The sequence below is a fragment of the Nematostella vectensis genome, chromosome 7 (assembly GCF_932526225.1).
Source record: "Nematostella vectensis chromosome 7, jaNemVect1.1, whole genome shotgun sequence".
In the NCBI taxonomy this organism is placed as follows: Eukaryota; Metazoa; Cnidaria; class Anthozoa; order Actiniaria; family Edwardsiidae; genus Nematostella; species Nematostella vectensis.
Window position 1 is genome coordinate 1378819 of NC_064040.1, and position 24982 is coordinate 1403800.

The following is a 24982-nucleotide window of genomic DNA, read 5'->3' on the forward strand; positions in this document are numbered from 1 at the left end:
CAGGTCGCTCGTGTAAAAAGATCGCCTGGCCACTAATCTGTTGTCAAGTAAAATTTGTTGCTGACGACAAGAAAAGTAGAGATATTTTTGGGAATTTTCTACTTACTTATCTACTTGTTTGGACAAATCTTGGAAGAAGCCGCCTAGAAATATGGAGTCTTTGCAGAAGGAGCTGGCAAAGATAAAAGTTACGCTACCAGATGTAGCAGACATGCCGTAAGTTTGGGGAAAACGCGATGGCGGGAAGAACCGAAAACTTGAATTCATGCTAGCTTACATTACACGGTGCTTTTTTGCTATGGAATACTTTATATATGCTGTTTTTGCATAAAATAAGCACCTGCTCTTTGTTTTCACTGTAACATTATCAGAATTTTTAAAACGAGAACTTAATTCAACAAACTGTTTCCATTTTTGTGTAAATGTGCAAATTTTCCAAGTTAAGCTTAAAGGCCCATAAGCAACCAAGTCTACATCAGATCGAGTCTACAAATTGTTCCAAACTTTCAAGAAACCTCTTCTATCGTTGTTAAAATCGCGTTTAACTCGTCGATATATGCGGCTCAAAGTGTTAAATAGTTGTTACTATATCGTTTTACAACAATACCTGGCAAATAATTCTAAGATTTATCTATATGCTGGCATTTATGCGATGTCGTATGAAAGCGGTTTTACCACCTCGAGCCGAAGGTCACGGGAAATTGAAGTATGTAAAAAGGTTTGTGAAACTTGTATTAATCATTCACTGACATCCAAGAACAATTCAGAATTCCTTTAGCATTTTATGAGTATATTTAACACAAGATGAGAACAATCTTCGCTTTTTGCGTTTGTGTAGATGTCAGTATCTTGCCTATAGAGAATCTTGCATGCATTGCTTGATAACAATCACAACAACTACAAAGGAATTTGGGTTTAGTTTTCCTGGAAGTCAAAGTTTTTCAGACTCTGAGCCACTCATACACATAAAAGAGGGAATAAAAATAGCAGGTTTGATTCAAAGGTAAGCCTCAATGCAACCCTGAAAATGCAAAGAGGAACAAACAATATGTAGAAGTTTTGCCGTTGGTGGATTTTGCCCAAATTTATTGCAAATCATAGCAGCTAAATATATACTTCCTATGTGTTCGGCATATATTCTCCTTGACTTCTCCCTTCATGGTTATAAACATGGAGTTTTAATTACAGGTTATAGTACTTATCAGTGTTAAACAAAGAATAGTTTCGAGTTTGAGTGATCACGTGGAATAAACCAACATCTTTCCCGATGACATCAATCTTTATTTGTCAATGATCCTGAAGCACACATTGTTTGGTTGTTTTTTTAGTTACGTTATGCTCTTGTCTTCCTAAATACTATAGATATTATAGATGACTTGTTCTCTCTGGCCATAATCCTGTGCTAATTAGATGACTTGTTCTCTCTGGCCATAATCCTGTGCTAATTAGATGACATCCTCCCTGGTCATAATACTGTACTAATAAGATGACTTGTTCTCTCTTGGTATTGTCCTGTACTAATAATATGACTTGTTCTCTCTGCCATAATCCTGTGCTAATTAGATGACTTGTCCTCTCTGGTCATAATACTGTACTAATAAGATGACTTGTTCTCTCTTGGTATTGTCCTGTACTAATAATATGACTTGTTCTCTCTGCCATAATCCTATATTATTTAGATGACTTGTTCTCTCTGGCCATAATCCTGTGCTAATTAGATGACTTGTTCTCTCTGGCCATAATCCTGTACTAATTAGTTGACTTGTTCTCTCTGGCCATAATCCTGTGCTAATTAGATGACTTGTTCTCTCTGGCCATAATCCTGTACTAATTAGATGACTTGTTCTCTCTGATCGTAGTTCTGCCAAGGTACACCCAAACTCTCTTCCTGGGTCATACAAGACTAATAATCCACAGGAGAAACTAGTCCTGTCATTTGCTGAAAACTTCAGACGGCAGTTTGTCCATCTATACCGCGACAGAAGGCCTTTGCTGCTAAACCCAGTAAACGAGTGTGGTGTTGAGGTGAGTAACCAAACATAAAATACAATCTGTGATTACAAAAAGTAGCAGATGAGGCCCTTGCTGCTAGACCCAGTAAATTAGTGTGGTGTGGAGGTAACCAAACTTATTGCATGATTGACACCTTTTCCATTGTTCTTGCAAGTCGTTTATTTCACTAAAATACCTATAAATAATTTACAATCTTTAAGAGTGGGAAGGGCTTGATGTATCAGCAGGGAAAAAGTGGGGCTTAATATGAACTAATTAAATATGAATGAGGTGAATAACTAGAATACTGATAAGGAGGAGTAGTTTTAAAACTAGATATTAACCGTTAATACTAATGGAGGACCATCATGTTAAACCTTGAGTAGAAATGAGCAAAAAATCACCACTTTTTCGCCACAGATTTGATAACAAGAATGATTTAATATTAACAATGCATCGAATTAATTGTCATGAAAGCAAAATTTGTATTTGTTACCCTCAAAATTCAACAATAAGTTCAGCCAAATTTTTATGTGCAATTTTGGAAAACTATTCCACCAGAAAAGTTAGGCTGTGGTGTGGCGATAGAAACATACACAGGAGAGCCTGATACTCAGGTTACATATAGTACGGTAAGGGGTTGAGTTAGGACTTGTCTTTAAAGATTTTTATAAAACTAAATTAGGCCCACGCATCTTTTTGTTACAAATTGTTTCAGTTTTGACTGGAGTGATGTGTTACTGTTGGGTAGCAGGGTTCTTGGTCGACGTCCAAACAGTAATTTTTAAAGGGCGAGGGCAGGTTGTGTTCCAAGGGGGTGATCCAGTCCATAGGGCAGCAGCATATGAACACTATTTGGCATCCTGGGCCTTGGTCCAGAACGAGGTGTTGAAGATGGCTTAAAGACCTTAAATCGTTTATGAACATCTTCTGGCGAGAGACAATCCATTATGGGTGCTTTAATCTGTTACCCATTGTCGAGTGAGGTCGAAACTGTTAAAAAGAACACTCTGAATTTTGCGGAAAAGTTGAGTAAATTGAGTTGAAAGCTTTGGACCTTGCTTGGGACTTTATCCCACTTCTGAAGCCATGAAGATCCCAAACCACTTCATGGTACAAAAAATAGCAGATACAGATCCATGCCACTTAATAAGCCCCTTTCTCTTACAGATCCATGTCACTTTATATTATAGCCCCTTTCTCTTACAGATCCATGTCACTTTATATTATAGCCCCTTTCTCTAACAGATCCATGTCACTTTATATTATAGCCCCTTTCTCTTACCGATCAATGCCACTTTATATTATAGCCCCTTTCTCTTACAGATCCATGCCACTTTATATTATAAGCCCCTTTCTCTAACAGATCCATGTCACTTTATATTATAGCCCCTTTCTCTTACAGACCCATGTCACTTTATATTATAGCCCCTTTCTTTACAGATCCATGCCACTTTATATTATAGCCCCTTTCTCTAACAGATCCATGTCACTTTATATTATAGCCCCTTTCTCTTACAGATCCATGCCACTTTATATTATAGCCCCTTTCTCTTACAGATCCATGTCACTTTATATTATAGCCCCTTTCTCTTACAGACCCATGCCACTTTATATTATAGCCCCTTTCTCTTACAGATCCATGCCACTTTATATTATAGCCCCTTTCTCTTACAGATCCATGTCACTTTATATTATAGCCCCTTTCTCTTACAGATCCATGTCACTTTATATTATAGCCCCTTTCTCTTACAGATCCATGTCACTTTATATTATAGCCCCTTTCTCTTACAGATCCATGCCACTTTATATTATAGCCCCTTTCTCTAATAGATCCATGTCACTTTATATTATATCCCCTTTCTCTTACAGATCCATGTCACTTTATATTATTAGCCCCTTTCTCTTACAGATCCATGTCACTTTATATTATAGCCCCTTTCTCTTACAGACCCATGCCACTTTATATTATAGCCCCTTTCTCTTACAGATCCATGCCACTTTATATTATAAGCCCCTTTCTCTAACAGATCCATGTCACTTTATATTATAGCCCCTTTCTCTTACAGACCCATGCCACTTTATATTATAGCCCCTTTCTCTTACAGATCCATGCCACTTTATATTATAGCCCCTTTCTCTTACAGATCCATGTCACTTTATATTATAGCCCCTTTCTCTTACAGATCCATGTCACTTTATATTATAGCCCCTTTCTCTTACAGATCCATGTCACTTTATATTATAGCCCCTTTCTCTTACAGATCCATGCCACTTTATATTATAGCCCCTTTCTCTAATAGATCCATGTCACTTTATATTATATCCCCTTTCTCTTACAGATCCATGCCACTTTATATTTAGCCCCTTTCTCTTACAGATCCGTGCCACTTTATATTATAGCCCCTTTCTCTTACAGATCCATGTCACTTTATATTATAGCCCCTTTCTCTTACAGATCCATGTCACTTCATATTATAGCCCCTTTCTCTTACCGATCCATGTCACTTTATATTATAGCCCCTTTCTCTTATAGATCCATGCCACTTTATATTATAGCCCCTTTCTCTAACAGATCCATGCCACTTTATATTATAGCCCCTTTCTCTTACCGATCCATGCCACTTTATATTATAGCCCCTTTCTCTTATAGATCCATGCCACTTTATATTATAGCCCCTTTCTCTTACAGATCCATGTCACTTTATATTTAGCCCCTTTCTCTTACAGATCCATGCCACTATATTATAGCCCCTTTCTCTTACAGATCCATGTCACTTTATATTATAGCCCCTTTCTCTTACAGATCCATGCCACTTTGTATTATAGCCCCCTTCTCTAACAGATCCATGTCACTTTATATTATAGCCCCTTTCTCTTACAGATCCATGTCACTTTATATTATAGCCCCTTTCTCTTACAGATCCATGCCACTTTATATTATAGCCCCTTTCTCTTACAGATCCATGTCACTTTATATTATTAGCCCCTTTCTCTTACAGATCCATGTCACTTTATATTATAGCCCCTTTCTCTAACAGATCCATGTCACTTTATATTATAGCCCCTTTCTCTTACAGATCCATGTCACTTTATATTATAGCCCCTTTCTCTAACAGATCCATGTCACTTTATATTATAGCCCCTTTCTCTTACTGATCCATGCCACTTTATATTATAGCCCCTTTCTCTAATAGATCCATGCCACTTTATATTATAGCCCCTTTCTCTTACAGATCCATGCCACTTTATATTATAGCCCCTTTCTCTTACAGATCCATGCTACTTTATATTATATCCCCTTTCTCTAACAGATCCATGTCACTTTATATTATAGCCCCTTTCTCCTACAGATCCATGTCACTTTATATTATAGCCCCTTTCTCTTACAGATCCATGCCACTTTATATTATAGCCCCTTTCTCTTACAGATCCATGTCACTTTATATTATAGCCCCTTTCTCTTACAGATCCATGTCACTTTATATTATAGCCCCTTTCTCTAACAGATCCATGCCACTTTATATTATAGCCCCTTTCTCTAACAGATCCATGCCACTTTATATTATAGTCCCTTTCTCTTACAGACCCATGCCACTTTATATTATAGCCCCTTTCTCTTACAGACCCATGCCACTTTATATTATAGCCCCTTTCTCTAAGAGATCCATGCCACTTTATATTATAGCCCCTTTCTCTAACAGATCCATGTCACTTTATATTATAGCCCCTTTCTCTAACAGATCCATGCCACTTTATATTATAGCCCCTTTCTCTAACAGATCCATGCCACTTTATATTATAGCCCCTTTCTCTTACAGACCCATGCCACTTTATATTATAGCCCCTTTCTCTTACAGACCCATGCCACTTTATATTATAGCCCCTTTCTCTTACAGATCCATGTCACTTTATATTATAGCCCCTTTCTCTTACAGACCCATGCCACTTTATATTTAGCCCCTTTCTCTTACAGATCCATGTCACTTTATATTATAGCCCCTTTCTCTTACAGATCCATGTCACTTTATATTATAGCCCCTTTCTCTTACAGATCCATGTCACTTTATATTATAGCCCCGTTCTCTTACAGAACCATGCCACTAGATTTATGTCAAAGAAATGTTTAAAAAAAAGTCATGACGTTGGATTTGAATATTCCCAATTCTTTGCAATATATAATACAATATATTTCAATTGTGATAGCATGATGACAAAAAAAAAACTTGTTATGTATTGATTTGCTGCTTCTTTGTTCTTAGAAATTCATCTGCACATACATCAGGGCCACCTTACTACCTTATAAGGAGATCTACGACTATGATGGCTGTGCTCAGTTTGTGTCAGATTACTTGACTTTTGAACCACTTGATCCTCCTATTGATTTGGTAAGATAAGGACATATTAATATTATTATAATTATAATCATAATTTATATATGCACCTTATTATAATACTTGTCCAACTGATGTGCATTCTTCCAGCCTATGAAGCTCTGTATTTCAATGTCTTTTCTGAAAATGCAGCAGAACAACTGAGGGGTACATTTAGGGCATATACTATAGGAGTAAAAAAAACAATTTATAATATTATTAAAAATAATTTAAACTATTATTGATGTTTATTAAAAATATTAATTTATACTATTATTGATGTTTATTAAAAGTATTAATTTATACTATTATTGATGTTATTAAAAATATTAATTGATACTATTACCGATGTTTATTAAAAATATTAATTTATATTATTATTGATGTTTATTAAAAATATTAATTTATACTATTATTGATGTTTATTAAAAATATTAATTTATTCTATTATTGATGTTTATTAAAAAGATTAATTTATTCTATTATTGATGTTTATTAAAAAGATTAATTTATTCTATTTTTGATGTTTATTCTTTCAGCCTAGCAAGCTCTGTTCATCGACGTCTGTTCTAAAAAAGCAGCAAGGCAACTGCTTTGAATTCAGTACTCTGCTTTGCTCTCTTCTGATTGGCTCAGGATATGATGCATACTGTGTGTGTGGATACGCCACTAGGGAAACCACCCTAATGGATGAGTCCAGAGAGGTCTGCCCTCTGCTCAGGAAAAAAGATGAGGTATGAGAGGGGCCAGCGTTGAGCTCTGAGGTACTCAGGAAAAAAGGTGAGGTATGAGAGGGGCCAGTGTTGAGCTCTGAGGTACTCGGGAAAAAAGATGAGGTATGAGAGGGGCCAGTGTTGAGCTCTGAGGTACTCAGGAGAAAAGGTGAGGTATGAGAGGGGCCAGTGTTGAGCTCTGAGGTAATCAGGAAAAAAGGTGGGGTATGAGAGGGGCCAGTGTTGAGCTCTAAGGTACTCAGGAAAAAAGGTGAGGTATGAGAGGGGCCAGCGTTGAGCTCTGAGGTACTCAGGAAAAAAGGTGAGGTATGAGAGGGGCCAGTGTTGAGCTCTGAGGTACTCAGGAGAAAAGGTGAGGTATGAGAGGGGCAAGTGTTGAGCTCTGAGGTACTCAGGGGAAAAGGTGAGGTATGAGAGGGGCAAGTGTTGAGCTCTGGTGTACTCAGGAAAAAAAAGGTTAAAGTATGTGAGAGGCCCAGTGTTGAGCCTTAAGGTACTCAGAAAAAATGATGAGGTATGAAAGGTGCTTGTGTTGAGCTGTGTGATAGGGAAATGGATGGGGTACATGAATGGCCCAGTGTTGAGTTTTGGTGTGTTTAGCAAAAAGGATTGGGTTCTTGAGGGGCCTAGAGTTGAGCCTTGGGGAACACAGGGAAAAGGGAAAAGACAAGGTATCAGATGGACCCAGTGTTGAGCAGTGGGGTACTCAAGAATGGGTGAACGCCTCCCCCCACAACCACGCGACGCGGCTAACGTCACGGGGCCAAGAGAGCATAAAAAAGAGGACCGTTAGCCCAACCACCCAGCTACCGCCATTGGGAGAGCCAACACCCTACGACCGTCAACTCCAGACCACTTCGGTGATGCAACAAACTCCAAAAGAGAATGCCACTAACGCAGGCGATGCGCTCTGGGCCAGCGCCAGTAAGGACCTTTGGGACGCCCTTGTCTTACCAGGCACCACCATCCCACAGAAGGGTGGTACTCGTAGCCATTGTCCGCCACAATCGGCGGCGATGATTGGCCGCCGCCGGGTTGTTTGTCCCGTTCCGCCACGCGCCCCATTGCGCACCCATTGTCCGCCCTAGCCAGCGTCACCCCCTGTTGATTACCGCATTCCTGAACGTCTCGCCGCCTATTGTCCGCCAGAATCAGGACCTCTGATTGGTTCTTGCGCTCTGTGACGTCACACGCATGCGCATAGACCACCCCTCCTGTCCGCCGTCCGCTGTAGCAGCCCGTCTTACTACTAACCTTTCGCAATATAGACTGGATTACAGGTGACTCAGAGATACAAGTAAGCACTATAATAAAGTACAATTAATCAAATGTAATTAGCATATTTAACGGTAACGAACTAGTTGAAACGACTCGTATTAGTAGGCCTCTGATACGATGTACATTTAGACCTGAGGTTATACCCTGAATCATGTGTAATGCGACGCCCTTTAATGATAGGAAAAAGAGGATTCTCTGGTTTAATTCTGGAAACGAACCGCTGGCTTGCAATATTTCTTCGCTCGTACAACGTTGGAAGGTTTGCAAGCGTGAGTGAGCCCTCATAACTACGACCTGGGAAAGCGATCTTGAGCGCGCGCCTCTGAACATTCTCTAGGGCGTCAGACAGATAATTTGGTAGGTTCGCGAAGGCTGCAGATGCATATTCAATAACCGATCTGATAAGTGACCGGTAGACTGTTATCAGCTCTATGGCATCCAGGCCGCATTTCTTAAGTACTCTTAGAGCATAAAGCCTTTTGTTAGCCTTCTTAATTATGAAGTCGCAGTGCGCAACCCATGTCAAGTCACACGATATGAGAACGCCAAGCAGCTTGAACGACTGCACCCGATCGATGGTATTGCCGCCTACGGCCATGGGCTGCCAACTGCAACTATCATAGTTAAAGAAGCTAACGGACATTTCTTTGCACTTTGATGGATTAAGGTGCGTGTTATTCTTTAGCGCATATGCTTGAATGTCATTAAAAATGTGTCCTAGGAGGGATGATGAGTTCCTAGGCACCACCTCAAGAACAGTCAAATCGTCCACGAACTTAGCCCGCAGGGGCCACGTCCTGACCAAGTCATTGACCATTACCCAGAAGAGAATGGGCCCAAGCCTGGTGCTTCGGGGGATTCCCCCGTTAAGTAGTTGCGAGGAAGATGTTTTACCATCGAGGCAAACAGACTGCGAACGCCCTTGTAGAAAGGCTGCAACCCAGCGCAAAAGTGCCATTTCAACATTAAGTGATTTTAACTTATCTAGTAAGATGTGATGGTCAATTAAATCAAATGCTTTTCTGAAATCCGCGAAAAAGAGTCTAACCGAGCAATTGCCGAGATCAAGGGCCTCAAGCATAAGGTGTAGAATATAGGCAATAGCCTGTTCGGTAGATTTAGACGCAACTGCAAACTGCTTACTATCTATTTTATCAGACAGCGGGGAGCATTCTCGAAAGTGTTGGTCCTTCCATGATCTTGGCGACTTGTGACGTCAGGGAGATAGGTCTCATATCGTTTTCCACGGTCTTGGCAGGCTTGGACATGGGAAAAGGACGTGAGATAGCAGACTTTAGAAGAGATGGGAAGAAGCCATCAGTTAGCGAGCTGTTGTAAAGGTCGCATATGACCGGAGCAAGTTCGAAGGCGAAGGTCTTAAGGATGGTATTAGGAATTCCATCGGGACCGGGTGCTTTTTTTTATCTTGGTTGCAGATAGGGCTCGCTCAACTTCCGGGATGGTGGCAAGTAACCTAGCAGGGACTTCATCGACTTGAAAGGATGCCACATCGCGAGTAGTTAGAGGGGGGAGGTCATAGGTCAGCCCCACAAAGAAGGAATTAATCCTGTTACACAGAGACTCGATAGGGTCGGAATCACTTGTAACAAGGAGCTGATCGTACCACTTTACGTTACGACAGGAGCCACCAGATAAAGCTTTAACCTCCTTCCACCAACGACTGATGTTATACTCTTTGAGGGCCTCAACCTTTCTCTCATAGAAGGTGCGCTTACAATATTTAATTAGCCGTTGAACTTTATTACGCCACAAGTGGAAGGCTGGTTAGTAAAGTGCTTTTTAGAAATAGCGTGTTTAATCTGATGTGTCATCCAGGGTTTATCCGAGAGAGATGCGTGGATAGTATTGGTAGGAAAGTAATTATTGAATGCTTCCGTCAGAGTACTGTGAAAGAGCTCGAATTTCTCCTTACACGAGGTCATGAGGAATAATTCATCCCAGGAGTGAGCAGTTAGCCATCTCCCAAACTCCCTTATTCGGCTATCACGCATATCGCGGCGCTCGATGGTTTTCTTGGGTGGTTTTGCTGCGAGGTCCTTGTCGTATTAATATACAATAGTGGGCTGTTCCCCAATTTCGGGAGTTGGACAGGCTTATCAGGCAGTTTGGGCTGGTTAGTTAGGCACCGGTCCAATATACCAGTGTCTCTAGTCAGTACATCAACAATTTGACTCAGACCGCAAGAGCGCTTAAACACGGACGGCGAGATCTTGGTGGAGGTGGGGTTAAAATCACCCACGACCCACACCAGGCAGTCGGGATGTTTAGACATATAAGGGTCCACTACACTTTGTATGTGCTCGTAAAGCTTGGTGTTATCATCATTGGAAGCTCAAGGAGGATGGTAGATAACTCCAAGCAAGATGCTTGAGACTGATCTAGGGAGGCGCACGGGTCTTAACTGCAACCAAAGTAACTCTGAAACACAATCAACAAGCTCCGGGGCGTTTACTTCTTTACATGGGATCACACTGTTCACGTATACAGCAACTCCACCCCCTGTACTGTACACGCGATCGTTGCGGAATATCGTAAAGTTGTTGAGCTGAGGGTCCGGAACATCATGAGTAAGCCAGGAAGAAAAAGGTTAAATGACTCGAGGGGCCCAGCGGAGAGCTGTGGGGTATTTAGAAAAAAAAGGTTTGGTGCGGGAGGTGCCTAGTGTAAAGCCCTAGGTTGCATGTTCGTACTGTAGAATAAATTGACCTCTAGTGATAAGACCTCTAGTGATTTTGCATTCTTGGGTTTTAAATGCCATTAGAACTTCATGGACAGTTATTGGCCGTTACCTAGGCCATTCCCTTCTTGGTGTCTGTGATTTTAATCTCAGATGTGCATTACTTAATTGCTTGCTTAAAGATTGCCAATCAACCACTCCGTGTTATTGTTTATATTTGAAAATACAACGGTTTATTGGCAAGGAAACTTCAAAATAACAAACTACGAATGAAGTCTGGTACGCTATTGATGATAGCTGATTGAGAATCTCTTGGTAACTCGCTTTAATTAGCCGGTGCTTTGTGTGACTCGGCATTCAGCATGATTAGCCTTCTTTAAAGGCTGTTATACAGCTTTTTTCATGTAAAATTAGGATATCTTGCTTTGTTTGGCTGTGCGTAATCTGGGATTGATAATGGATTTTCCAAGTCAAAATGGTCAATTTAAATGTGTATGCTTAGAAGCATTAATGAAGAACATTGTAAATTATTACCGTTTAATGTTTTTAATATTTTTAACGTTTTAAAATAATTTACTTTCAAAGGTAACAAAATCAGAAGAGAAAAAAGAAATGAAGAAATATTCTGTTAAACCCCCCAAAGACCTGAGAAGCAGGTTTGAGGCCAAGCTAGAGGAAAAAGCGAGGGCTGAGGAGGAGGCAAAGGAGAAAAAACGCAAAGAGGAGGATGCAACAAGGATAGCGGTGAGGATCAGGATGTTCTTATTGCTTTACAATCTGAACTGATTAAGACTTTTCTTAGCTAACCCTAAGACGAATGAGTCACAGGGGTTTGATAGTGCTTGTATTTACAAACTGCCTAATTCTGATAGTATTCTTTGATGCTTGCAGGAGCTTGAGAAGCCCAAGCCAGACAAGCTTCACGGCCTCCGTGTCCACTGCTGGGTTCTGGTTCTTTCAGGCAAACGTGAAGTCCCAGAGAGCTTCTTCATTGAGTCCCTGACAGGCACAGCACACCAGCTGAACCACTCTGCTTACCTTGGTATAGAGAGCGTGTGGAATGACAAGAATTACTGGGTCAACATGCAGGACTGCTCCAATGGTGTCCAGGTGGGTGGTAGATTCCAGGAAGTCACCTTAGTATGGAGACTGCGGAGACTGGTAGGGTAGGGTATTGTCTCTAATAATTACATTACTTGGTGTATGATCTCTGATGATTGTGTTACTTGGTGTATGATCTCTGATCTCTAATGATTGTGTTACTTGGTATATGATCACTGATAATTGCGTTACTTGGTGTATGATAACTGATCTCTAATAATTGTGTTACTTGGTGTATGGTCACTGATAATTGCGTTACTTGATGTATGATAACTGATGGTTACGTTACGTACCGCAACTGATGATTGCGTTACGTACCGCAGGACCTGGTGTATGATCTTGGGGATGCATCCAAGTGGGAGTTCATGTTCCCAGGAACCGAAAAACCGCTCTTGAGCATTCCCACGATGGAGGATGAACCACTTGACTTCGACGATGACGAGAATGAGGATGAGACTTCAGACTTTGACCTTCCGCCTTCCTGGGTACTCCCTATAGAAATGTCACTGAAAGGTATGTGATGTCATCTAAATAAACAGTGACTTTGGACCTTCCGCCTTCCTGGGTACTCCCTATAGAAATGGCACTGAAAGGTATGTGATGTCATCTAAATAAACCGTGACTTTGGACCTTTCGCCTTTCTGGGTACTCCCTATAGAAATGGTACTGAAAGGTATGTGATGTCATCTAAATAAACAGTGACTTTGGACCTTCCGCCTTCCTGGGTACTCCCTATAGAAATGGCACTGAAAGGTATGTGATGTCATCTAAATAAACCGTGACTTTGGACCTTTCGCCTTTCTGGGTACTCCCTATAGAAATGGTACTGAAAGGTATGTGATGTCATCTAAATAAACCGTGACTTTGGACCTTTCGCCTTTCTGGGTACTCCCTATAGAAATGGTACTGAAAGGTATGTGATGTCATCTAAATAAACAGTGACTTTGGACCTTCCGCCTTCCTGGGTACTCCCTATAGAAATGGCACTGAAAGGTATGGGATGTCATCTAAATAAACAGTGAGTTTTATCTTCCGCCTTCCTGGGTACTCCCTATAGAAATGGCACTGAAAGGTATGGGATGTCATCTAAATAAACAGTGAGTTTTATCTTCCGCCTTCCTGGGTACTCCCTATAGAAGTGGCACTGAAAGGTATGGGATGTCATCTAAATAAACAGTGAGTTTTATCTTCCGCCTTCCTGGGTACTCCCTATAGAAGTGGCACTGAAAGGTATGGGATGTCATCTAAATAAACAGTGAGTTTTATCTTCCCCTTCCTGGGTACTCCCTATAGAAGTGGCACTGAAAGGTATGGGATGTCATCTAAATAAACAGTGAGTTTTATCTTCCGCCTTCCTGGGTACTCCCTATAGAAATGGCACTGAAAGGTATGGGATGTCATCTAAATAAACAGTGAGTTTTATCTTCCGCCTTCCTGGGTACTCCCTATAGAAATGGCACTGAAAGGTATGGGATGTCATCTAAATAAACAGTGAGTTTTATCTTCCGCCTTCCTGGGTACTCCCTATAGAAATGGCACTGAAAGGTATGGGATGTCATCTAAATAAACAGTGAGTTTTATCTTCCGCCTTCCTGGGTACTCCCTATAGAAATGGCACTGAAAGGTATGGGATGTCATCTAAATAAACAGTGAGTTTTATCTTCCGCCTTCCTGGGTACTCCCTATAGAAGTGGCACTGAAAGGTATGGGATGTCATCTAAATAAACAGTGAGTTTTATCTTCCGCCTTCCTGGGTACTCCCTATAGAAATGGCACTGAAAGGTATGGGATGTCATCTAAATAAACAGTGAGTTTTATCTTCCCCTTCCTGGGTACTCCCTATAGAAATGGCACTATGGCGTGCTGCCCGTAGTTCTAATTCTTCTTGCCCATTATCTAGATTTCCAGACGCGCTGTCCGTACGGGAAGAAGATCAAACTGTACAAGAAAGCCAAGCTAGAGAAATTCGCCGAGTATCTCTTGAAGGATGGACTTATCTCACGCCTTTCCAACACCAGTGATTATGAACGTAAGCGATGATCACCTGACCCGACCTACGATCACTTCTTTCTCTGGGCGTGGTTCTTTAGCCTCAGGCTTTTTAGCTAATAACTTGACAAGTGCTCATTTTCTGTGATTCAGTGCACTAAAGGACTATTCTATTGACATGGCTGCTTTGTTGGGCCTGGTCTCCTGACCTAAACTTTGGTTGTTTCAGTGAAAGATCTGCTTGAAAAAAGAGAGGTATTCGAACATCGCAATGACAAGCTTGAATCGCGTGTGTATGACCTAACCACGGGAATCAACGTGGAGATCTTCGCACCTGGGCGGTTGGACTGCCTACATGGTATGTACAATTGAACATTATGCGCAATTGAATTTGATAATTGCGCAGTATACATGTAGTAAATTATTAATTGAATTATTATGTACATGATGGGGTGTTGGTGGTGGCAAGGGGGGTGGTGGAATGGATCGCTTGACTGCTTACATCTTTAAAGTTATAATCGTTTACTAATAATTTCTTTTCAACAGAACACACTTATAAAGCTAACAGTCCAGGGCCCGAAACAGAACGAACAATGACGTTCTACGCAAGGTGAGCTACACTTAATGTTTATAATAGTATCACACTTTGATTTACCTGTGGCACGTATTGTCTTGGTATTGTCTTTTGTCTTGTATAGTCTTAGATGATATTTATAGTGTACATATCGATGGTTTGATCTATATCTGTAGTACACATATTGAGTCTGGTCTATATCTTCAGCGCGCGTATCGATGGTTTGGTAAAGAGAGAAGAGACGCCCGAGGAAATGATTGAGACTTATGTAGACAGAGACGACTACCTGTACTACTGTCACGTTACTTTTGGCAAGCGGGTCAAGAAGTTTGGGCCGCAAGACAACAATGTCAGACCCATCATGGTAAGTCCACTCAATGTCAGACCCATCGTGGTAAGTCCACCCAATGTCAGACCCATTGTGGTAAGTCCACTCAATGTCAGACCCATTGTGGTAAGTCCACCCAATGTCAGACCCATCGTGGTAAGTCCACCCAATGTCAGACCCATCGTGGTAAGTCCACCCAATGTCAGACCCATCATGGTAAGTCCACCCAATGTCAGACCCATCTTGGTAAGTCCACTCAATGTCAGACCCATCTTGGTAAGTCCACCCAATGTCAGACCCATTGTGGTAAGTCCACCCAATGTCAGACCCATTGTGGTAAGTCCACCCAATGTCAGACCCATTGAGGTAAGTCCACTCAATGCAAGACCCATCTTGGTATTTTAATTTATTTAGGGTGCAGAGGGGAAACAGCAAATAATATCAATTGCATACAAAAATAGTCAGCAGAGAGAAAAAAGGAAGAAATGGGAGTATATCTTTGATAAAAAAAAATTAACAGTAATACAACAACACCCTAACATTTCCCCTTTCCCCATTATCTTTAGGTTGATAGCTAAATGTTTTCTTTACAAGATTTATCATTGAGAGCAAGTATCTGGCTCTGAAAAAAAACCCATTATTACACTTATACTGTTGTATAAATAAGTAAGAAATCCCCTACTATATTATCTTAAGACATTTGCCTATTATTATGCCTTCCAGCCTTTAGAATCAATCATGGCCCTTAGGTAGTCTTTGGTTGATTTTACCTAAATAAAAGTGAAAACAATTAATTTTTTTTCTTTCAAAACAATATTTTTATCATGCCATTAACACATTGACCCCTCAACCGGCCTGTACCGGCTTTGGGAAGTACCCACAACCCAAAAAAATCATAAATTCAAAATAAACACAACAAGATGAAGATACTCAGGCATCAGTCTAAGGGATAAATGGTCTTGCAGATATGCATCCAACCAAGGTGTTGGCATCTACTCTTAAGCCAAATAATAGCACAGGTTATTTGACAAATCTCAAATCGAACAAGGAGAGAAAAGCAGAATCACCCCTCTCAATAAAACGCTCAAAATACCACACAAGGGAGAGAGATCAGCAAACACAGCTCAAGACACAAATAGATACCTTTATTCTGATCCTCCAGGTACATTTTCTTGGCCTAAAAACACAATGTCCATTCCTTGAAGGATTGTACAACCACGAAAATATCTTTACGTATTGCAAAGCATTCTGGTCGATCCAGGGAAAAATTCACGAGGGGAGGGCCAGTCAACACTCCTCTCCCCAAAGTCAGATGTTTTTTTATAAGTCTTTTCACCCCGAAGCCAAACAAATCAATTCCAGGTCATACAGACCCAGAATAGCAGTGTAAACAATTTTTGAATCAATTTGGTTTCAAAAAAGACAGCATTTAGGAGAGCTGTGGTGATTCATTAGAAAATTATTTTCTCATCCGGGCAAAGCCAAACAAGAAAAAATCATCATGAATCCACCTTTGCTTGCAAATATCCATAAGCAAAGCACCCAGTTATGCCCCAAAAGACTTCATGATGTCCTGAGACACTCTCCTAATATGCTCATAGCTGTATTTTTTATGAAAAATACAAGCAACCATCAACTTGTGTTGGCTTCAACACAACGACGAGGGATTAAAAGTGGGGACCGCAAAGCACTGTTGGAAAGCTTGGATACCGCTGACTAGGTGCAGCTGTGTTTGACTTTGACAGGCTGTATAAAGCTCAGAATAGGGGGGGAGGTATCTGTTTTCAGTCTGTTTTTTTTGTAAATTCAGCTCCAAAAAAGCCAGGAGTCAATGGGTTAATAACCTTACTAATTTTTCACAACTATTTGAATAAAATTAAATAAACACATTAGAAAGTATGCAAGATGCAGACAATATAAAAGCAAGAACAATATAGGTAATAGGGGTTGTATTTTTTTTCGAAGAGAAAATTATTTTGTAATTGTAGAGTTAATGTAGTTATGATAATGTTGAAAAAATGTTGCTATACTTTGAAAAGACTAAATACACAGAATATAAAGACAAGAAAGGTCTTCTTTAGCAATATATGACAGGATGATATTTGTCAGCCTTTATTAAATATCTCATCACAGTCAATAAAGTATGCTCAACATGTTTGATTAGACCACGAATTCTCAAAGCAAACTCTAGAAACAAATGTATAAATCCAACAAGCTAATTGGCATTGATACAGTAACTAGACTACTACGTATTTCTGTCGTTAAATTCTTACTTACCGTGAGGAATATACGCCTGAATTTAAAAAACTTTTAAGTATTTACGTATTTACCATTTTCATGGCGATTTTCGGTTGAATAAAAACCATTTAAGTGTAAGTTAAAATTATAAGCCAATCGGAATTCAAGAAGATGGTATTTAAGCCAATCAAAACAAGGGTAGATGACTTTGATATGGCATCTTGACGTCAAACTAAAGCTGGTACAGTGTTTTAGTCTAAGCGATTGGTTTTGGAAAAAAAACGAAATAACTAGCATTATAAAAGCACAACAATAAAAGAAAAATAACTTTTATATTCTCAATACAAATCGTCGTCTAAAACTCACCTTGGCAGTTTTTTTTTTCGCTTTCTGTTGTGGTTGTGTTCGCTTTTGTTGTAAACTGTGAAGTTGTCGAATTTCTGCTAGCAAGGAACTCGTCGACACAAGTGAATGATTTTTACATAAATATAGACGTCAATGAATATACAATGGTAGTGTAGAGCCTCTATAGTCCTCCTCTATAGTCCTCTTTTTAGCTGTTGCGACAAGCTGGATTCACGAACACTCAGGTAGATTTTACTATCGACTCGTACTTCAGACAAAACGGTTCCTAAAAGACTTCAGTCCATTTGAATCCGCATATTTTCTCATTAAATACTGCCTTTTTTTCTGTGAACATACGAACTTTGAACTAAAAACACATAAAAGCGTAAGACCGAGAGGGGGCTGAGAGTTGCGCGGCTGGATTACTGGCTGGCTGATTTGTGACACCACAAGGTAACCGCGCGATAACCACAAAACCAAGTCGCATAGCTTATAACATTTCTATACCTATGGAGCTCCGCGCTGGCTCCGCTACTATAACTGTGTGAATTGGACATCTCATTTATCTTGTTAATGTAGAAAATCGTTGAGCGATTCCACCGTAATGCGAGTAAGCCCGCGAATGAAGACGTGGCTGAACGTGTGTTCCTTCTAATGGATGAGCGCATCAACCTTACCTTTCACCTGGAAGACAACAGGGTGACCGCGTCTACGCGCGAGTTCGCCCGACCGCCACATACTTCTGAGAAGGGCGGAGTGCTCACCATGACCCCAGATATGACAACTTCCTTCCAGGTGAGCGGCACAAGGGATGATTATTAACCTGGCTAAGTCGACCACGTGGGTTTTGTGCCTGACTTGATTTTATTGACAATTCGTTGACGTGTTCATTGATGTAGTAGCCATAGGGAATCTTATCGCTAGTGGCGTATCACAATAGCATTTTCCATGGAACGCACATGCGCACTTTTGCTAATATTTTGATTGCTTTGGCCTGTTGAATAGGTGGACCCCTGGTTACTGTTGCTAATATTTTATTGCTTTGGCCTATTGATAAGGTGGACCCCCTGGTCAAGCCACCCAAAAATCTTCATGTCTACGACATGCTGGTGTCGTTGGTGGAAGCAGAGGAAAAGTGCATTCAGCGCGTCAGGCTCTCAGAAGAAGAGGTGAGCTCCAGGCTTTTAATTTTAAAAGAAGACTTTAAAAGAAGACTTGATTTTAAAAGAAGACTTAATTTTAAAAGAAGACTTTAAAAGAAGACTTAATTTTAAAAGAAGACTTTAAAAAAAGATTTCATTTTAAAAGAAGACTTTCCAGGCTTTTAATTTTAGGTCGTTCCTGCGCTCATAGCCTTCGTAGATGAAAAAGTTTATACTTAACAAAGTCTTCCCTTCTAAGGAAAAAAAAGAACCTGTGTAATCTTAACAAAGGTTTTTCCCTTTTAAGGTAAAAGAGATCTTACAACAGCGCATCAAAGAAGAAGCAGCTCCCCAACTCTCCGTGTCAGTGTATGACACGGAAAGGAATGAGAAGGCGAAACTCCACAGACAAGAATTGGTACGGATTTAGATTACAATTCTTTAAGCGCTTTTTGGCCCTTGCCGTCATTGTCAAAAGTATTGAGGGTTTTCCTCGCTCCGTTGATCACAAGACAAAAAATAATGCTAAATCGACTTTCTACATGCTCTGCCAACCACCGTACATTTAATTGCAATGTTATCTATTTTACCCAGGAATACTGTTTGTTGGCCACAGCATGTTTTACCCCTTCCCCAGCCGCATCTTAACTATTAAAACAAAATGTTTAACACATTTCCCCAACAGAGTGTTAACTATCCTCTACCACAACATGTTTTACCCATTCCCCCGCAGCGTACAACTATCCTTTACATGTTTTACTCATTCCTAAACTATCCTTTCCCAGGAGCGCAAGATGCAAGAGGAAGCGATGAAGAAGCACGAGACTGAGCTGGACTACCTGGCCCCCTTCCTGGCACAGATTGGTGACCCACCTCGGATCAGCCGCCAAGAGGCATACAAACTGAAGGAAGAGTGTCTACAGGACTTGAAACAGCGACTTATTGATAAGGCAAACCTCATCCAAGCACGATTTGAAAAGGTAAAATCACTTAAATGACAACGTTATCAAGGCACGCTTAGATAAGGTAAAATCATTTTATATACCAACATTATCCAGGCGCGCTTAGATATGGTAAAAACACTCATACGCCAACAGTATTCAAACACGATTTGAAAGGGTAAAATTACTTAAGGCCAAAATTATCCGGGCACACAATTGGCTCACAAGTTAACCTTATCCGTGCAATATTTGAAAAGGTAAAATTACTTATGTGCCAACCCCATGAAGGTGTTGTTTTATAAGATAACATGGGCACGCTATGAAAATATTGTCTGAAGCATTGACTTACTGGTAAGGTAAAGATTCAAGGCACGCTAACCTGTGCATAACGTGTCAATAATTGATATGTAGGAGACACAAGAGCTACAGCGTAAGCAGAGCTGGTATCAGCAAAACCAGATTTCCATGACAAACGAAGACGAAGAGGAGTACCTGAACTTCTGCAGTGAAGCGATGTTCAGGATCCATATCCTTGAACAGAGACTCAACAGACACAAGGAACTCGCCCCCACCAAGTACATGCAGCTGGAACAGAAACTCAGGACGGACCCAAGATTAGCAGAGTACTTTTAGATGTTGCTTAGATTTCCTACATCGGCTTTGTAGGAATGCCTTCTTTACTTAGTATCTTTTATATTGTAAATGGTTGAAATTTTACCCATCTGTAAGTATTTTGCCAATGAGCAAGAGACTGGTATAGTGTAACTTTTATTATTACCATCTTTTTCCATTTACACTTTTATAAAAATCTGCCATGTTCTACCAACGAGTTGTCTTAATAAATTTTTTTTTCTTGGTGTAAAAGCCTAGAGCAACCAGAGATGAGAGTCGATAAATGAGCTCGAATCATCATTATCATTTGACCATGTACTCTTGCAAACTTTCATCATTTCTTGTCTCTATCTGATGTAGGCTTGAACCTTAGAAGAGTTATACTTGAGATACAAATTATTTTTTCCACAAATGCTGTTGGAAGGGGTGATGTCCTAAAAGGGGTAGGCAAAGAAATTGTATTTTGGGACCTTTTTCCATGCCATGCATATACATGCATGAAAGCATTGTGCCATTGAAAAAATCCCTATTTAGCTTCGTCTTCAAGCTTGAAACCCTCTGTGTTCAACTTGGCCTTGTAAGTATCATATGCTTTTTTCCTTGCAAAATACTTCACCTACAAACGACAAAAAAAAAGGTCTCAGCAAGGTACACAGACAAACAGATTGAGTTGGATGAACAGACAGGTCTTGTGAAAACCAAGATGAATACTTCACAAAATCCTGTCTGCCACAATGTTGTGAAACTTATTTCTCTTTTAAGGTTGGTGGCCCCTAATTGGGGGGTGTTTTTATTTTCCCAAAATCATATGGGCCTTGTAGAACTACCCAGCTGCCGCAAAAGTTGTGTGAAAACATAGGGGTCACCGTGCATAACACCCCTCCTGATGAAACACACCCCATGAAACACCCCTCCTGATAAAACACACCCCATGAAACACCCCACCTGATAAAACACACCCCTCCTGATAAAACACACCCCTCCTGATAAAACACACCCCATGAAACACCCCTCCTGATAAAACACTCCATGAAACACCCCTCCTGATAAAACACACCCCATGAAACACCCCTCCTGATAAAACACACCCCATGAAACACCCCTCCTGATAAAACACACTCCATGAAACACCCCTCCTGATAAAACACACCCCATGACACACCCCTCCTGATAAAACACACCCCATGAAACACCCCTCCTGATAAAACACACCCCATGAAACACCCCTCCTGATAAAACACACCCCATGAAACACCCCTCCTGATAAAACACACCCCATGAAACACCCCTCCTGATAAAACACACCCCATGAAACACCCCTCCTGATAAAACACTCCATGAAACACCCCTTCTGATAAAACACACCCCATGAAACACCCCTCCTGATAAAACACACCCCATGACACACCCCTCCTGATAAAACACACCCCATGAAACACCCCTCCTGATAAAACACTCCATGAAACACCCCTCCTGATAAAACACACCCCATGAAACACCCCTCCTGATAAAACACACCCCATGAAACACCCCTCCTGATAAAACACACCCCTCCTGATAAAACACACCCCTCCTGATAAAACACACCCCATGAAACACCCATCCTGATGAAACACACTCCATGAAACACCCCTCCTGATAAAAGACTCTCCATGTAACACCCCTCCTGATGAAACACACCTCATGAAACACCCCTCCTGATAAAACACACCCCATGAAACACCCCTCCTGATAAAACACACCCCATGAAACACCCCTCCTGATAAAACACACTCCATTAAACACCCCTCCTGATGAAACACACTCCATCAAACACCCCTCCTGATGAAACACTCCATGAAACATCCCTCCTGATAAATCACACCCCATGAAACACCCCTCCTGATAAAACACACTCCATTAAACACCCCTCCTGATGAAACACACTCCATTAAACACCCCTCCTGATGAAACACTCCATGAAACATCCCTCCTGATAAATCACACCCCATGAAACACCCCTGATAAATCACACCCCATGAAACACCCCTCCTGATAAAACACTCCATGAAACATCCCTCCTGATGAAACACACCCCATCAAACACCCCTCCTGATAAAACACTCCATGAAACATCCCTCCTGATGAAACACACCCCATGAAACACCCCTGCTGATGAAACCCACCCCCATGAAACACCCCTCCTGATGAAACACTCCATGAAACATCCCTCCAGATAAAACCCACCACCATGAAACACCCCTCCTGGTAAAACACACCCCATGAAACACCCATCCTGATAAAACACACTCCATGAAACACCCCTCTTGATAAAAGACTCTCCATGTAACACCCCTGCTGATGAAACACTCCATGAAACACCCCTGCTGATGAAACACACCTCATGAAACACCCCTCCTGATAAAACACACCATGAAACATCCCTCCTAATAAAACACACCCCATGAAACACCCCTCCTAATAAAACACACCCCATGAAACACCCCTGCTGATGAAACACACTCCATGAAACACCCCTCTTGATAAAAGACTCCATGTAACACCCCTCCTGATGAAACACACCTCATGAAACACCCCTCCTAATAAAACACACTCCATGAAACACCCCTCCTAATAAAACACACCCCATGAAACACCCCTGCTGATGAAACACACTTCATGAAACACCCCTCCTGATGAAACACACTCCATGAAACACCCCTGCTGATGAAACACACCTCATGAAACACCCCTCCTAATAAAACACACCCCATGAAACACCCCTCCTGATAAAACACACCCCATGAAACACCCCTGCTGATGAAACACACTCCATGAAACTCCCCTCCTGATAAATCACACCCCATTAAACACCCCTGATAAATCACACCCCATGAAACACCCCTGATAAAACACACCCCATGAAACACCCCTCCTGATGAAACACACCCCATGAAACACCCATCCTGATAAAACACACTCCATGAAACACCCCTCTTGATAAAAGACTCTCCATGTAACACCCCTCCTGATGAAACACACCTCATGAAACACCCCTCCTGATAAAACACACCCCATGAAACACCCCTCCTAATAAAACACACCCCATGAAACACCCCTGCTGATGAAACACACTCCATGAAACACCCCTCCTGATGAAACACACTCCATGAAACACCCCTCCTGATGAAACACACCCCATGAAACACCCCTGCTGATGAAACACACCTCATGAAACACCCCTCCTGATAAAACACTCCATGAAACATCCCTCCTAATAAAACACACCCCATGAAACACCCCTCCTAATAAAACACACCCCATGAAACACCCCTGCTGATAAAACACACTCCATGAAACACCTCCTTGATAAAAGACTCTCCATGTAACACCCCTCCTGATGAAACACACCTCATGAAACACCCCTCCTAATAAAACACACTCCATGAAACACCCCTCCTAATAAAACACACCCCATGAAACACCCCTGCTGATGAAACACACTCCATGAAACACCCCTCCTGATGAAACACACTCCATGAAACACCCCTGCTGATGAAACACACCTCATGAAACACCCCTCCTAATAAAACACACCCCATGAAACACCCCTCCTAATAAAACACACCCCATGAAACACCCCTGCTGATGAAACAAAGCCCATGAAACACCCCTCCTGATAAAACACACCCCATGAAACACCCCTCCTGATAAAACACACCCCATGAAACACCCCTCCTGATAAAACACTTCATGAAACACCCCTCCTGATGAAACACACTCCATGAAACACCCCTGCTGATGAAACACCCCTCCTAATAAAACACACTCCATGAAACACCCCTCCTGATGAAACACACTCCATGAAACACCCCTGCTGATGAAACAAAGCCCATGAAACACCCCTCCTGATAAAACACACCCCATGAAACACCCCTGCTGATGAAACACACCCCATGAAACACCCCTGCTGATGAAACACTCCATGAAACATCCCTCCTGATAAATCACACCCCATTAAACACCCCTGATAAATCACACCCCATGAAACACCCCTGATAAAACACACCCCATGAAACACCCCTCCTGATGAAACACACCCCATGAAACACCCATCCTGATAAAACACACTCCATGAAACACCCCTCTTGATAAAAGACTCTCCATGTAACACCCCTCCTGATGAAACACACCTCATGAAACACCCCTCCTGATAAAACACACCCCATGAAACACCCCTCCTAATAAAACACACCCCATGAAACACCCCTGCTGATGAAACACACTCCATGAAACACCCCTCCTGATGAAACACACTCCATGAAACACCCCTGCTGATGAAACACACCCCATGTAACACCCCTCCTGATGAAACACACCTCATGAAACACCCCTCCTGATGAAACACACTCCATGAAACACCCCTCCTGATGAAACACACTCCATGAAACACCCCTGCTGATGAAACACACCTCATGAAACACCCCTCCTAATAAAACACTCCATGAAACACCCCTGCTGATGAAACACTCCATGAAACACCCCTCCTGATGAGACACACTCCATGAAACACCCCTGCTGATGAAACACACCTCATGAAACACACCTCCTAATAAAACACACTCCATGAAACACCCCTCCTGATGAAACACACTCCA

At 41.3% G+C, this 24982-nt stretch overlaps 2 protein-coding genes across 2 annotated transcripts in view; one reads left to right on the plus strand and one right to left on the minus strand.

Moving 5' to 3' along the window:
• Positions 1-21: 21 nt before the first annotated feature.
• On the plus strand, positions 22-20559 carry LOC5511961 (dynein regulatory complex subunit 7). Its single transcript, XM_001632241.3, has 16 exons — positions 22-216; positions 1860-2025; positions 6255-6380; positions 6905-7099; positions 11661-11819; positions 11967-12185; positions 12500-12689; positions 14077-14205; positions 14395-14523; positions 14712-14775; positions 14947-15103; positions 18230-18445; positions 18709-18819; positions 19100-19210; positions 19578-19772; positions 20145-20559. The coding sequence occupies exons 1-16, from the start codon at positions 152-154 to the stop codon at positions 20364-20366; spliced, it is 2454 nt and encodes an 817-aa protein (XP_001632291.2). The 5' UTR covers positions 22-151; the 3' UTR covers positions 20367-20559.
• The window catches only part of LOC5499407 (cytochrome c oxidase assembly factor 6 homolog), a 10462-nt gene continuing 5965 nt past the window's right edge, over positions 20486-24982 (minus strand). Inside the window, exon 2 of the mRNA XM_048730558.1 lies at positions 20486-20961. Within this exon, the coding sequence (XP_048586515.1) occupies positions 20872-20961 (90 nt within the window). The 3' untranslated portion in view covers positions 20486-20871. The remainder of the gene's footprint in view (positions 20962-24982) is intronic.

Coding starts and splice junctions, on each gene's coding strand:
- LOC5511961 (XM_001632241.3), top strand. CDS start 152: ATGGAGTCTTTGCAGAAGGAGCTGGCAAAGATAAAAGTTACGCTACCA. Junction 217..1,859: donor CCAGATGTAGCAGACATGCC/GTAAGTTTGGGG, acceptor CTCTGATCGTAG/TTCTGCCAAGGTACACCCAA. Junction 2,026..6,254: donor TAAACGAGTGTGGTGTTGAG/GTGAGTAACCAA, acceptor CTTTGTTCTTAG/AAATTCATCTGCACATACAT.